This window comes from Sphaerodactylus townsendi, linkage group LG03, assembly GCF_021028975.2.
Source record: "Sphaerodactylus townsendi isolate TG3544 linkage group LG03, MPM_Stown_v2.3, whole genome shotgun sequence".
NCBI lineage: Eukaryota > Metazoa > Chordata > Lepidosauria > Squamata > Sphaerodactylidae > Sphaerodactylus > Sphaerodactylus townsendi.
In genome coordinates, this window is record NC_059427.1 from 9,720,275 (window position 1) to 9,737,014 (window position 16,740).

A 16,740-nucleotide genomic window follows, 5' to 3' on the forward strand; every position below is an offset into this window, starting at 1 on the left:
GCTGATCCTGATTAACTTCTGAGATCTGAAACCATCAGTCTAATCCGGGGGCCCCAGATCAGCTTGCCTGTTTGTAGACTAGCCCTGCATGACAGTTACCCAGTTTGTAAATCCTGCTGAGTTCAGTGGGACCTCAGCTGCAGTCCTGCGGGTGAAGGCTTTTACCTGCAGGTATTCTTATGTTTGCTGCATCCCTAATTCCACCATGTCTTATTTTGTAATTTACTAATATGAAGGTGATTTAAATGCATTGTTTTCATTTAATTTTCCCCACTTAAAGTGGGAAGATTTTACACTTTTTCCTGGGTTGCTTTGAATTAGTTTGGCGAGTGGAAACCATAGTATGATTGTAAGTGCCATCAAGTTGCAACTGACTTACTGTGAACACTGTGTTTCAGGGGGGATGGTGTAGTTACTGTCTGTGTGAATTCTTTGTTCTTCCCGCAGGTGTTTATCTGTATGTCTGGCTTCTGAAGGCCTCTGTTCGCTGTTCTCACAACTGTTTCAACTGCTGACTCTGGGGGGCAGAGGGACTGTGCTTTATACTGTGGAAAGTTTGATTTGGGAATCAGAACTAACCCTAACCCTAGCTATGGTTCCTGATTCATCTTATGCCTTCAATAAAGAGATCTTTGTTTTCAAACAAGTCTGGTTAAATGAGTCTTGACACTTACAGCAGTCCCTTCAAAAGATTCTCAAGGCAGATGAGAAGCAGAGGTGTTTTGCCACTGCCTTCCTTTGCAAACCCTTCCTTGGCGGACTCCCTTCCAAGTACAGAACCTAGTTAGAGCTCCTCAGATCTGATGAGACTGGGCTATGCCATACTGCCTTCCTTCCCGAGGTGGCGGTGATGGGGAACTATGCCTGCATTTAGAAATAAATCTCCTTTCTCTGCCCAAATACCCTTTGTGCGAGCAGTAAGACTTAGATAGGAAATTTCTGCAAATGTTCGTGATAATGAAACCAATAAAGATGGAAACATTTGTGTATGCATGAAAGAAGGTGCCTTGAATTTACTATCAGAATCCCATTTAGTACTTCTGGCACATACGTATCTTGCTCCAAAGAGTATTTGGACAAACAGAAGAGAGACCGCACTATGAATCTGCTGTTCAGATTCCGCACTTGCCATTCACCCAGAAGTGAACTTAGGCAAGCCATTCTCTTTCAGCCATATCTGCAATATGGGGGATGGGTTGTCAGGATTACAGCAAGTGTGTAGGGAAGCGCTTTGAGGCATCCAATCAAGTACTGTGATAAATACAAAGGTTTGTTGGTTGTGTTGAAGCGGTCTTTTCAGTTGCGACCCAGTCTGATGCTTGTTAACATTACAGATAAATTCTAGTATGTGAAAAGACTCTTCATCCCAAATTGTGATGCCCTCACTTTGAAGCAAATCATATTCGGGGCTCAAGTGACAGTGGTGGAAAGTGTTGTCAAGTCTACAGCCTGCCTCTGCATGGGCTGAGAGAGGTCTGAGAACCAGGACTGGCTCAAATCCCCAAGCAGACTTCATCGGAAGGGGCAGGAAATCTTTAATCTGTTTCCTCAGATTAGAGTCCACTGCTCTTAACAACTACTCCATGCTGGCTCCTGACCCCCCCCTCCCCCGCCAATTAGATATCCTGTTTGGGTAGTGACTAATAAACTATGTGCACAAGGTATTGTCGAAGGCTTTCGCGGCTGGATTCAACTGGTTGTGGTGGGTTTTCCGGGCTGTGTGGCCGTGGTCTGGTGGATCTTGTTCCTAACATTTCGCCTGCATCTGTGGCTGGCATCTTCAGAGGTGTATCACAGATGGAAGTCTGTTTCACACTGTGTCCAGTGATTCACAAGATGTGCACAAGATTCCCTCTTCTTATATGCACATGCAGACTCCTTGGGGCAGGGATTTTTCTTTTTTGCTCAGGAAGTTGTTAGGCACTGTGGGTCCTGATGGGGCCTGTGCAGCAATGCATTTTACTTGGATGTCCGGGCTCAGTAAGACCTCCACGTTGACTTGTAAAAGCTTTTCCTTTCTCCTAGCTGAAGACAGGCAGGAAAGGAGAAGTCAGTGGATCCAAAGCATCACCCAAGTATCCACATTCAAAGCTTTGGAAAGGCTAATGGCCTTCCTGGATGGAGAAAATGAAATGGCCTGCTCAGATCGTATCTGGGGATCAGAGACCGGGAAGGGACACAGAGACCAAGGGGTGTGACAGGCTAGATCAGTGGTGGCGAACCTTTGGCACTCCAGATGTTATGGACTACAATTCCCATCAGCCCCTGCCAGCATGGCCAATTGGCCATAACATCTGGAGTGCCAAAGGTTCGCCACCACGGGGCTAGATTGTATGTTCCAGGAGGTTTCAGGAAAGGATTTTTGACCCTCAAGTGGGGTGGTGAGCAAAGATAATAAAATCCTGCTGGGTGCAGAGGGAGAAGGTACTTTTTGCGAGGTCCACTGTGGGGAAAAAGCTCCCAACCCTGAGCTCCAGTGGGTGGCTGCCCATCGAAAAAACAGCAATTGAGGCGCCAAAAGGCTGGGTACCTAGGTACCTGAAGGACCATCTCTTCCCCACACCGTCTAGTTCAGGGGTAGGGAACCTGCGGCTCTCCAGATGTTCAGGAACTACAATTCCCATCAGCCCCTTCCTGCATGGCCAATTGGCCATGCAGGAAGGGGCTGATGGGAATTGTAGTTCCTGAACATCTGGAGAGCCGCAGGTTCCCTACCCCTGGTCTAGTTCACCTGCCTAAATCAACTTCCCTATTTCCGTTGCGTGCTCAGCCTCTGCCACAAGAGGTAGAGCTTTCTTCGTGGTGGCATCTCTCCTGTGGAAGGCATCTACTCTGTCATGTCTCCATGGTTTTAATGGGATGGACATAAGATTTCTTCCAAATTTATTAATTTTTGTAGAAAAATGTGTATTTTAGTGCACTATATATTTTTCATTGTTTACAAAAATTCAAATGGTTTCCCCTCCGAACCAACCAACTCTCCCTTTTTCTCTCTTCCCCTGACCGGAATACCTAACCTGCTTTTCCACTTGGCAGAGGTACCTCTGTTTTGTGTGTAGGAGCACCTTCCCAGAAGCAGAAATGGAGCTTATGATGCACCTTACAGGATTAAAGGTCTTCTGATGTGCAGTCAACTTTTTAATGCCATTAATGGGTTTTATGATGTTCTAAAAGTTACCAAGATCTTTGAAGCACTTTGAAAAAGGACTAGAATTTAAACTTCAACCTCCCAAACAGAACTCGCGCCATTTCTCTTGTATAGATTAACTGGTGGTCTATTAAAACTGTTTCTAAGAGACCTGTGTGCCTCCAGCCCCTCCCCCCTATGTTTGTTTTTGTGTGTGTGTTCTCAAATGTTCAATCAAATAACCCTCCTCAGGGGCATCTACTCATGTGTGAATCCTCCTGATTTTTAAGATCAATCAGTGGGGCCCTAATTAAGATTAATCTCTGATGGATTTAGTATTGGTATCCACAAAAAACAATTTTAAAGTGGTCTCCCCTTAACTATGGCACATCCCCCAAGGATATTCATCTATACCCGTGAATGAATTATCTTACCCCAAGGACAAGGGATACCCACTGTTTTTCACTAAATACAGAAATCTGAGATTGACATACGTCTAATATGTAGTTGGTGTTACATTTTTTGTTGCTGATTTTGGTATTTTATAATATCCTAACATAACTCTGGTTTTAATGGATTGCAAACAGCTTGGAAAAACCTTACCAACTGTAGAGAACCTTAGTTAGCATAAAGTTCCAAAAGGTCTGTCTGGTGTGGATTTTTCGATCCATATACTTCACCAAATAAATCTTTTTCGAATCAGGGTTGTCTGTGGACGATTTCGGTCACGTACAAGCTTCCTGTTGTCTTTTCAATCCACTTCTCCAGTAAAAATATCTCCCATGTTTAGAGCAGGTGAATGGTTTCTCCCCCGTGCGGATCTTTTGATGTTCCATAACTCACCCACTCTGAAATCTTTTCCCGCACTTGGGGTATTCAGGAAGTTTTTCTTTTGTGTGGATTTGCTGATCGTCTTTGAGGCACTATCTTCTAAGAATGTCTGGAGGGTTTCTCTACCAAGTGGAGGGATCCCTGGGTAATATGGCCTGGTCTGTGGGGGCAGAGTTTTCACTCCGGAGATACGCTAACTTTTTTACCCACACATTCCTTGTGTCGTCTGCTGCAGATGAATTATGTTCAGCAAGCTTGATAGAGTCATTTTGGTTCTTTATTGATCCCTTCTCCGTATGTCCATTCAGCTCACATTCTGGTTCAAGAATCACTGTTATCTCAGGTAGCATATTCTGGAATACATCTGCCAGCGTACTGTTAACTTCCTGTGGTTCATTACTCTCTTTCTGAGGAGTCTTCTTTCCACGCTTATTAAGCTTCTCGCCATCTGCAAGGAGACAGAGATAATCCTGTTTTTTTAACTTGGATTTTTACGGAATTTTTAGTGAGGTCATGAAGCTGCCTTATACTAGTCTACCCTCTGACTGGCAACAGCTCTCTAAACTCTTGGCTGAAGATGTTTTTGAATCTCTTTCACCTACCTGATTTTAATTGGAGGTGCCAGGAATTGAACCTCCTGCTTGCCAAACATGGTGTAGGATCAAAGAGGGATGAACCCTGATCTGGAAAACCAGGTTCAATTACCCACTCCTCCACATGAGTGGCAAATTCTTATCCAGTGAATCAGATTTGTTTTCCCTGTTCCTACACATGAGGCCTGCTGGGTGACCTTGGGTTAGTCGCAGTTCTCTCAGAATTCTTTCAGCCCCACCTCCCTCAGAAGGTGTCTGTTGTGGGAAGGGAAAGTGATTGTAAGCTGCTTTGAGACTCCTCACAGGAGCGAAAAGTGGGGTATAAAAATTAACTTTTCTTCAGATTCTCTGCCCCAGAGCCACAGTCCTTCCCCATGTATATATTTCATTACAATAATGTTCAGAAATTCCTACCATAGAATGAATTCTTTTGATTTTCTTTTATTATATTTTATTTACTATATAATTATTTTGTTTTTCTTTTATTACTTTTCAACCTTTGATAGTCTTATATGTATCACCACTTCGGCATATGATACAAAGGTGAACCATTTATTTCTAACACGTATAAAATATAATGGGGATTTTCCATATTCAACTATGCCAAGATCTTGTCCATTGTCACAATTTCCTATTTTATTTTTTTTACCATCATGTGCCCTTGTGGCATTAGGTGTTTTTTTTGTTTTGTTTTCTCCTTCCAATGTCCGGCTCCTAAAAGACTGGTTCTTGATTTTGCTGTGTTTAACATTCACCCTGCAGAAAAGCTCCTGGTGGCTGTTCTGACTTTTAAAAAGAAAACACATCTCAAGATGACTCAGAGCCAAACTAGACGTTATGATAGCCATGAGCCACTGCCATTTTAGAGAATATCTGTGCCATTTACAAAATGCTGGGAGTGCCTGATTCTGATCACACCCATGGCACACTGGCCAGGAATCGTTGCTTCTCCCCTCCCTATGCCAAAACGTGTGTGTGTGTGTGTGTGTGTGAATAGGGAGGGGGTACACATGATCTTCTGATCACCCATGCCATGGGCAAAATCAAGATCAGATCCTTGGAGCATTTTCAAATGGCAAAAAACTTTTAAATATGGTACTGGCAGCTATGGGTGGGCTCCAATGTTCCCTATATGTTGCGCAGGTGTATGGCCGCCCAGCCATCGTCTTTGTGCCGCACAGATAAGGGGCCACCCAGAATGGGGAGCTCTCCCAGGTGGCTCAGATCCATGCGGTGCTTTTTTAGTTCCACGCAGCACTGGGGAACAATTAGAGAGACTGTTGTTTGGCTCCGTGGCTGTCATAATGTCTAGTTTGGCTCTCAGTGATGCGCTTCCACTTCAAATGTTTACTTCGTAGACACAGACTGCCATTTTTCTTTGCAAACTTGAAAAGGGATATTTTAACAAATTAAACCAGAAAAACACATTGTTTTCACATTTTCTTCCCTGCTCTGCATATTTTACTATTTCTTACGCAAATTTAACATTAACAGTAAAAGTCGTTCCCTGTGCAAGGAGCAGGTCATTACAGATCCATGGGGTGACATCATATCAGGCATTTCCTAAGCAGACAAGTTTACCATTTTCTTCCCCAGTTGTCTACACTTTATCCCCAGCAACCCGATATTCATTTTCCCGGATTTCGGAAGAAACCTTGAGCTGACTACCTGAAACTGACTTCTGCCGGGATTGAACTCAAGGTCATGAATAGAGCTTGGACTGCAGTACTGCAGCTTACCACTCTGCACCACGGGGCTCCCTGTATTTAACCTTACACAAAATTTTGATATGACACTATTATGAATTTTGCTTATATTTTTGAAAAGACCTTTCAAAATAATTTTTTTTCATTTTAAAAAAAATGCAATTGCACCTCAGCTATCAAAAGTTTGAGAAATACCTGGAAGCATTCTCTGCCTTTCGGAAAGAGGGGCACAGCAAAAGGATTGCCCTTTGCCACGGAGGCTTGGTTTGTATGCGTGAACTCTCTGATGACCATTAAGAGCCGACATGCTCTTAAAGATTTTCCCACATTTGCAGCACTGGTAAGAGCCGTCTCCTGCATTGATGCTGGTGTGTCTAATAAGGTCTGCAGAGAGAGAGGTTTTGTGTCTGTATTCAGGAAACATGTGATTTCTCTCTCTCAGGGATCTTGTGATTCCTTTTGTGATCCCCTCGTCTATCCTGCTGGGCTTCTCCTGCCCCTTGCCTTGATGGCTCCTTTGTAGTTGTGCCAAGTTGGATCCGGTTTTATAGCCCTTGGGTCTTAGAGAAGCGCAGCTCTGGCTATATCCTGGGAGGGACTTAGGCAATTCTCTTCGTTCAGAGCATCCTTGTGGATAAATCTCATTTTCATTCTCACTCAGAATCCTTCCACCTTCTGTGTAGATGAGAACATCAACATCTGTGAAGAAGGAAAAAAATCCTCTATTTAAAATCCTGGCATAGACAGGCAGTGGTACTTAAGTTAATTTTATCTGGATACATTTGCGTGTTCTCTTAACAGGGAAGGAGGATGCTCCAAACATTGGGGATTATATACATGTAGGTTATTTAGGTGACACCACCTCCTTTGGTGGGCTCCCTCTCTTGTGGCAACCATTTTGTGGTTTGGTTCTGCCTTCTGTGGCACCCATTTTGTGGTTGGGCTTACCACCCTGTGGCAGAATTCCAAAGGTGCTCACAGGCTTGAAAAGGTTGGGAACCCCTGTCCCCAATTTGTCCCCTAAGCAACGTCCCCTCTAAGCTGCACAACTGCACTGGCAACATATTGGTGCCGCGCAGGTCCAGCAGCCGCCCAGCAGGAGGAACTCTTGCTGCAGCTCAGTTCCTTTAGCGATAGCGAGCTTCCACACAGCCCTACAGAAGCCCCTAATAGCAATTTAGTCCAGCTTCCTTTTGCCCACAGATCTCTTCCACACAGGTGATCTTAGCAGACCAGGTGCTCAGGAGCAGCAGAAGCAGCAGGCCATTGCTTTCACCTCCTGCATGTGAGCTCCCAAAGGCACCTGGTGGGCCACTGCGAGTAGCAGAGAGCTGGACTAGATGGACTTTGGTCTGATCCAGCTGGCTTGTTCTTATGTTCTTATGTTCACATGCAGAATAATGCACTTTCAATCCACACATGCAGAATAATGCACTTTCAGCCAATTGTTTACAAGTGGATTTTGCTATTCCGCACAGCTGCAAAGTGGATTGAAAATGCATTATTCTGCATGGGCGGAAGGGAGCACAGTGACCAACCAGATGCACCAGGAGGCCTGCATGGAAGAAATGAAGGCGATAATCCTCCCCTAATCTCTGTTACTCAGGGGACGATGTGGTGCCTCTGAACTTGGAGGTTCCATCTAAGATACCTCTTTACGGCACCCATTGTTGTACAGTGGTTGGAATGCTTGGCTGCAAAGAGCTGGGTTCGAATATCTGCTTAGACCACAGAGATCTCCGTGCTAAGTCAATCATTCTCTTCCATCCAAACCTTCTTCATGGAGGTAGTTGGGAGTTAAGGTGGATTGAGTAAACCCTGTTGTCAATGCCACCTTGAACTCTTTGGAGGATAGATGACAGATGAGGAACAAAGGAATGATATTGGGATGGACCCAACCATCCACTAATGAGTCTTCTTTCCACTTAAATGGCTCTTCCTCCAATGGAAGAACCACTTCATTTAGAGGAAGGATCTTTAGATTGGAGGAAGGCTTCAAACTTGAGCCAAAAGGACAAGGGGAGGAAATGAATAAATAATTTTGTTCAGTGGAGTGGTACGTTACGGTAGGCCCCATTGCACTTAATAATCTCTGGATCTGCCTATATTCTCTAGTAAAGCCATCTAAAACCAGTGGCAGTGAGTCCCACAGATTAATTGTGCATCCCAAAATATTTGGCAGTGTTTACTTCATGGGTGAGAGAATGTACTCTATGTATGCTCAGAGGCACTCTTTGCTTTCATATGGATTTCAGTATTCCAGAAAATCCTGATGCTGAGCCCAGAATGACCATCAACAGTGCACCCCCACCCCCATCCCCCTTACATGAGAAGCTACCTGGAATGGCTATGCCATCATCGCAGGCTGGCATGTACTGTGTTTCTTCTTGTTCCAGCTCAGAGAAGACTTCAGGCTTCAGAACAAGCAATCCTCCTTCACAGCGAAGACAGAAAGGAGAAAAGAGAGGATATTTTTGTCTGTGTTATGATCTGCCTGCTGACTGACTGAGAAGTTTGTTTATCATGATTGCAATCTGCCTTGGGTCCCAATAAGAAAGATGGGCTATAAATGAAAATTAATAACAATAACCATTTTGTATGGCTGAAGGCTTTCATGGCTGGAATCAACTGGCTGTTGTGGGTTTTCTGGGTTGTGTGGCCGTGCTCTGATATGTTTTGCTCCTAATGTTTCTCCCACATCTATGGCTGGCATCTTCAGAGGCATCACCATGATATGCCTCTGAAAATGTCAGCCATAGATGTGGGCGAAACATGAGGAGCAAAACATATCAGAGCACGGCCACACAGCCCAGGAAGCCCACAATAGCCAGATAACCACTTTATAGTACTCTGGAAAGAAGTGACAACGATCAGTTTTGAGCCAGGACTGTCACATGCAGCCAGTTAAAAACTTGGAGTAGCTGATTAAAGTGCTGGTGATTGACCTGTGACTTTGTGTATATATTTTATTTATATATATATGTTTATTTCCATATATTACATACATACACTCATATATATATACAGGCACAGAATGCCTTTCATCTATATTTTGTATTCAAATATATGTGTGCATGTATATATAAATATAAAATATATATTTGAATACATACATACACACACACACACACACACATATTTGTATTCACACATACATATATACACTACCCCCTCATATATATAAAATCATATTTGAATACAAAATCTGCCATGTGTTATTTTAATGTTATGGAGCCATATTTATTTTTATATTTGCGATTCTGATTGTGCTCTTCTTGTATGTTGTGTTTTCTTTTATGTTGTACACCACCCAGAGGCCTCCGGGGGTGGGCGGTATATAAAACTAATAATAATAATAATAATAATAATAATAATAATAATAATAATAATAATAATAATAATAATAATAATAATAATAATAATAATAATGAGGAGGAGGAGGAGGAGGAGGAGGAGGAAGAGGAGGAGACCACCACAATTTCAGGGCTCGCAGAGTGACTTTCTTGATGGTTACACCCCTTCCCCAAGCTTTATTAAGGGCGAAAACAACTACATGTCCCTCCACAATTGAGAAGAGGCATTCCCTTCTTTCTCACATGCAAGGGGAGACCTCCTCTACAATAGTGCCATGTGCCAGGCAGTAAATTAGAAGAGGCATTCCAAGGGCTTCCAGGTCCTGCCCTGAGCTACCGAGTTGGGGGGGGGGGCTAATGAGGAGGTTGGGTTGCTGGATCCAGGTTGAGAAACTCCTGAAGAGTTGGGGATGGAGCCGGGGGGGGGGGGGGGAAAAGGGCCTCAGTGGAGTACAAAGCCCTACAGCCCACCCTCCCAAGCATCGATTTCTCTAAGGGAACTGACCTCTGTCATCTGGAGATGAGCTGTAATTCTGGGACATTCTCGGGTCCACCTGGAGGCTGGAATCCCTAGGGATCCTTTGTTATGTCTTTTGGATAAATCGTTCTGTGTTTTGGGAATGTTTCTGTGTGATATTCTTTATTTAGAGGATTGCTCTTTGCTGTGGGGCAGCTCACAACAAATGCTTTATTCACATGAAGACTTGTGGAGATTAATTTCTTTCAGACCCCCTGTTCTTAGACTGAGGTCTTGAACAACAAAACCATAAAACTTATATAAAACCCGTATGTAAAAACATCTCCCTTCAACTCTTCTCTGCAACCTCTAAGAAATATGAGCAACAAAATAAGTATCATGAGGCACTGAAGGTCGATTCTGCACAACATAATAATACCGGGTTACATTCGGTATTTAAAAATCCAGGTCTATTTTATCCTGGTTTCTCTCTTCACATGGGTGCCCATTTCTGTGAATGAATCGAGTGAAGACCGGGAGAAAATAGTCCAATTCCTTTCGCATGAGCCTGGCGTTTTTTTGTTTTTACAACACAGATGCAGCACGCATGCTTGAACAACCCCAGTGTGCTGCATCCTGATTGGCTCCCCCCCCCCACCAAAGGCAACGCTTCTGATTGGCAGATCCACAGCAACAAGAGGAAAACCAAGCAGGATACTCCCCCCCCTTTTTTTCTAGCTTTGGAAAGGAGCTGGTGTAGTGAACAACACGGCAAGCGTGTTATGCTATGCAAAGTGAAAACTTTTGACCAATACTGGGCAGAGAACTATGTCCCATCCACATTTAAAGGTGTGCAAGAAATTATAGCACAAGAAACCCCCCCCCCCCCCCCCCCCCCCGATATACCAAATAACATTTGACTGGTTTGGGGGGCATTCATGGGGTGAGAGCATCCTGCCAGGCAGGCGCTTCCCTGCCCCTCCCCCCCAGGACCCTGTTGGAATCAAGATCCTGAGGCTGTGGGGCTGGACTCTCTGGGCTGTGACTCAGCTAGTGAGCGGGATTTTGGAAAAAGATTGTGATTCTAGCAGTTTTTGGAAAACCTGGAATGAGGGAAATATTGTGGGACAAACCCGCTTTAGGATCAGGAACCATGCAAACTTCTTGGCCAAACCGTGATATTTCCCTTGTTCAACCTGGAATATTTGGACGGTGCAGAATCGACCTAAGAGGAAGTGAACCTTTTGCTCTAAAGTTGCTCGAAAAAGCGTACATCCTTTATTAAAACATGGTATAAGCCATTTTAGCCTCAGTTGGGACCCATATGGGTATTGCAAAAGGATATGTACCAAGGAGCCCACTGACTGAAGGGGGCAGGGGATAAAATGGAGAACTTTAAGGAGATTTAACCAAAGGATGAACTGTTTTTCTCTGGAAGCCACCTGCCCTGTTTCTTGTGGGAGAGGCATCCATAGCAGGGTCTCAGTAGCTGATGCTTACCCAAAGAGTTGGTTTCCTCACAGCTTTCTTCCACAACTTCCCAGCACATACACCTTGGGCTGGCTTTTGGCATAGTTCTTACGGCCTCTTCCAACGACATAGTCTCCTCTTTCAAATCCAAGGGAGTCTGATACAAAAAGAGTGGGAAGCCTTGCTCAGACCTTAAATCCATTTGAAGTTGCTTATGTATTTATTGGCCCTGACCCGGATAGCCCGTGCCAGCCCAATCTCACCAGATCTTGGAAGCTAAGAAGGGTTGGCCTTGGCTAGTATTTGGGTTAGAGACCACCAAGGAAGTCAAGGGTTGCTACACAGAGGCAGGCAATGGCAAAACTGCCTCTGAACATCTCTTGCCTTGGAAACCTGGCCTGCGGGATCACCATGAGCTGCCTTTGACTTGACAGATTCTTCAACATGACCATCACCACAGATTTATAACCTCAATGGGAAGCTCTGTTCATCTGCATTTGGGCACTATAGGGAGGTTTGATAAGATAAACTTTAATGTCCTTGTGCACGCACAACAAAAATACAAACCTACCCCGATGTGCACATTTCTGCAGTCCTCACACCCCATCTTCCACAATCCCAACCATCCCTACTCAGCCACAGCCACTTCAACGAGACACCATGGAGTTCAGCATAGCCACAGCTCTAGAATAGAAGCTGTCTCTGAGCCTAGTTGTCCTTGTTTGATAAAGAAGCAGGGAGGGAAAAAAAGCTCTTTAAAGAGCTGATTATGGTGTGTGAGTGTGGTGCAGTTGCCAGCCCCATAGTCTGAAGAGAGAATTTAACTCTGTTCCCCTCCATGAGGTGGCTACAAGGGAGTGTTCGGATGCCTCCTGCAGCCAACACCACCATTCACTTTGGAAAAAACGGGGTCCACTTTTTACCCAGAGTCAACAACAGCAAAAATGGGAGTAAGGTGAGTCATGTCCAAATTGGCCATGACGTGTTCTGGACATTCCCCTTTCCTATGGGGGCTGCCTGCTGCCCATGAGGAGAAATATCCTCACGCGGAAGCAAACGTGGTCAGGCTGCCAAAAACCTGGAGGAAAACAAAATCCTGTCTCCTGCATAGAAGCTTAAGAAGTTTCCACAGTTTAAACCACAATTAAAGAGACAGGATTTTTTTTCTCTCCATGTGGTTGGAAACTCTGCTTAGCTGTAACTATAACCTGTGGGAGATCGTTCTTCTAGTGAATCATAGGTTGCTCGTTCTGCACCTCACCCTCAAATAGGGCAAGAAGGCCCAATCTGCATCCTCACCTGGAGATTCTGTCCCCAAATCAAGTGTGATCAAAACATTATAGAGGCCCATTATGCATGCAGAGCTTCCCATGATGTTCCTCGCACCTCAGTGGGGCTTCCCCACCCTAACTTCTGGTTGCCCCCCCCAAATCACAAGATTGCCCACATTTTGTGTAGTCTGTTAGATGACATATTGATATTGTATCTTGAGGAAAGCCGCTCCAAGCCACTGCCTGTTTCCTTCCCACTCCTCTGGTCCCCTGTGGGTTGCAGTGGCAGGAGACTCCCCTCCATTGGCACCTCTCTCCTTACTTGTGAACTGCTGGCAGAGAGTGGGGCTCCACTCTCTACATGCAACTTGGGACTCCACTCTCTACATGCAACTTGGGACTCCACTCTCCATGCAACTTGGGACTCCACTCTCTACATGCAACTTGGGACTCCACTCTCCATGCAACTTGGGACTCCACTCTCTACATGCAACTTGGGACTCCACTCTCTACATGCAACTTGGGACTCCACTCTCTACATGCAACTTGGGACTCCACTCTCCATGCAACTTGGGACTCCACTCTCTACATGCAACTTGGGACTCCACTCTCTCCATGCAACTTGGGACTCCACTCTCCATGCAACTTGGGACTCCACTCTCTACATGCAACTTGGGACTCCACTCTCTACATGCAACTTGGGACTCCACTCTCTACATGCAACTTGGGACTCCACTCTCTACATGCAACTTGGGACTCCACTCTCTACATGCAACTTGGGACTCCACTCTCTACATGCAACTTGGGGCTCCACTCTCTACATGCAACTTGGGGCTCCACTCTCTACATGCAACTTGGGGTTCCACTCTCTACAAGCAACTTGTCCCCTCCCCAATCTTCAAGCCAAAGGTTGCAGGCATCGAAATTTGGATGTCTCCAAATGGAGAAGAACCTGCCATGCACTCCTGGTTTGTTTTTAACAACAGGGGAGGGGAATCTTGGGAACATCTTTGCCTCAGAGATCTGGGCTGAGAATACCTTTCTTACAGGTATTTCGGACTAAAGAATACAGGCATGCCTGAAACGCAAGGACAATACTCTCTCCCCGCTTGAGTGGGCAACCTCTTCTCCAGATGCAACAACCCACGCAAATTAAAATTCAGTTTCTAAATATCACCTGGCATGGCTGTGTCTCAGCCTCTTGTTGGCACCTCAGGGAATAGTCCATCATGGTCACAGCTTGGACGCAGTTCTCGGGACCGCCTGCCCTTATCCAGCTCTGCAGCTTCGGCGGCAGGATGGCCAGGAATTGTTCCAGGATCAGCAGCTCCAGGATCTGCTCCTTCGAGTGTCTCTCCGGCCTCAGCCACTGATAACAAAGTTCTTGCAGCTGCCTGTAGATCCAGTGCGGGTCTTCCACCTCCTGGGGGCGGAACTGCCGGAAGCGCTGGCGCAGGGTTTCTGTGCAGTTGGCTTCCCTGCACAGGATGGCTGCCCTCACTTTCCCATAATCCTCTCTGTCTCTGGCCTCTATGCTGCAAAAGGCTTTTTGGGCTTCCCCGCTGAGTGCTGGCAGGAGCCGCGCCGCCCACTCTTCCTTCGGCCACTGACAGGCTTCGGCCACTTGTTCAAAGGAGGCCAGGAAGGCCTTGGCGTCATCCCAGAGGGCAGACTCTTTCCCCTGCACTGCACCTGCACTTTGAAATCTCACTTCCATTTTTAATTTTCTTGGCTCTCTTTCTGAAAAGGTTCGGTGATCCCACGGGCCTCTGCTGTGGCTAATCCTCTCCAGTTCTTCATTAACCTTCCCTCAAGTTATGGGATTTTTTTTTGCCTCAGAACACTCCTGAATGGCAGATAAGAAAAGGGGAAAAAAATTACTTGCTGCAGAAAAGAGACAGGATATAAAACACTTGAATGCTGTATAACAAATAGTCAGGGGAAACCCCAGTTCTAAAAAAATTCCACTCATTTCAGGAAACAATTTTGCAATGTTGTACACTGATGAGCTCGATCTTGATGGCCCCGCTTTGTTTTCTCTCTCCTTTTGAAGCAAGGTGAGTGAGGACCACAGGGCTTTCTCGGTGGGCCTAAACTAGGCTGACCAGACGTCCCGCTTTTGGCGGGACAGTCCTGCCTTAAAACAATTTGTCCTGCGTCCCACGGGTTTTTTGAAGTGTCCCAATTTTTGGAAGGCTGCCACACTGCCTTCTGGAGCGCAAGGCAGTGCGGCAGCCTGCCGCGCACGCGGCTGCAGGAGCACAGCCTTCTGGGCGCGCTCCCAGCCTTCTGGGGCGCTCCCGCGCACGCGGCCGCAGGAGCACGGCCTTCTGGGGCGCTCCCGTTTCCTGCCCTGTGACAGGGCGGGAAACGGGAGCACCCCAGAAGGCAGTGCACTCTTGTGGCTGCACGCGCATGCGCGGCCACCCGCCTACCCGCCCATCCCGGTTTACAAAGGTGACCATCTGGTCACCTTAGCCTAAACTGTTTTTGGATCTACCTCTGGACCTATTTGACAACTGATACAATTGCCAAGTGTTGAAAGTGAAGGACTTGGAGCTGTCCCTTAACCTCAGGCTCCAGAGCGGGACTTGACTAGCGAGTCAGAGAGATTGAGGGGTCAAAGCACTGGGCATCCTTTCTCCACTGCTGTGACTTTATCCCTTTGGTACTCTCAGGGAAACTTATTTCCTTCCTGTTTCTTCTCACACCTCAGTCAATTCTGCACAGCAAATGTACAATGGGCGGCAGTCGTTATAAAGGAACCTGTTTTCCTTTTTCCCGTTCACATACAGGCCGTGCAGGCAGAACCCACAGAAACAATCTAGATTGCTTTCATGCCTTCGCAAGGAGATGCTTCTCTCTTTTTATTTCCTGCAACACATGTGTAGCTACGCAGGCATGCAGAAACGAACCCCCGCAGCTGGGCCAATTGTCCCACAATTTGAATGGCTGCTCTTGAGTGGCTGCACATGTGCATCAGGAAAAAAATTTTTGAAAAGAAGAAGGGGCCTCCTTGCACGGCAATAACGAATGTATTCCTGTGGCAGGCGGATTTTCCCTGACTGTGGTTGGTGAGGTGGAAGGGAGGCAAATAAAGCGCGATGGGAGCAGCTCCAACCCAGGATTATGCAAAAGGACCGCTGGTTTAGTGATTTTTTAAAAACCCGAGTTGAGGGAAATAAAATGGGGCAGACTTGTTTTGGAGACAGGACCTGTGCTAAGCCCCCCCCCCCCCCCCAAGAATGGTTTGTATTGCATCCTATACCCGCTATATTTGCCCTGTGCGGAACCCACCCTCCCCTCGCCCGCACTTTTCTCCATCTTGTAACCATGAGGGTTAGTTAGACTAGATCATAGGCGTCAAACTCGCGGCCCTCCAGATGTTATGGACTACAGTTCCCATCAACCCCTGCCAGCATGATGCTGGCAGGGGATGATGGGAACTGTAGTCCATAACATCTGGAGGGCCGCGAGTTTGACACCTGTGGACTAGATTAAGAAACTATATTTCTCTATCCCATCCAGAAATAGAGTTCCTGTAATAAATGAAGTGTATTAATCCGAACAGATAAAAAGGTTCTAAGTAGTTTTGTTCTGGCTGCACAGAGATTGGATGGGGCTTTAGTGCACAAACTATAGCCTTTTGTGCACTCTGCTAAATTACCGGTTCAGAGTCTGCCAGGCTGAGGGGGCCAGATTCTGAACACACCAACATCAAGTGCCTGGAGAGAGAAAAAAATGTTGTGTCTCTTGACATTTGTCCTGCCCCTCAAGGAAAATCCAACAAACACGTTCCTTCTTGTTACGGAGGCAGTGCAGTTATGGGGGGAAAACTGGATTTAGGCTTGCTAGATTCGAGTCCAGTAGCACCTTAGAGACCCACAAGATTTTGGACATTTGAAAGCCAAATATCTCTTCGCCAGACCTTC

General features: G+C 45.9%; 1 protein-coding gene across 1 annotated transcript; it reads right to left on the minus strand.

Annotated features, from left to right (window-relative positions):
• Positions 1–1,132: 1,132 nt before the first annotated feature.
• Positions 1,133–14,606, minus strand: LOC125429926 (zinc finger and SCAN domain-containing protein 16-like). The gene is made up of 7 exons (XM_048491527.1): positions 13,986–14,606; positions 11,568–11,694; positions 8,596–8,691; positions 6,453–6,956; positions 4,165–4,406; positions 2,072–2,152; positions 1,133–1,177 (listed from the first exon to the last, which is right to left on the minus strand). The coding sequence occupies exons 1-7, from the start codon at positions 14,523–14,525 to the stop codon at positions 1,133–1,135; spliced, it is 1,635 nt and encodes a 544-aa protein (XP_048347484.1). The 5' UTR covers positions 14,526–14,606.
• Between the last annotated feature and the right edge of the window lie 2,134 nt (positions 14,607–16,740).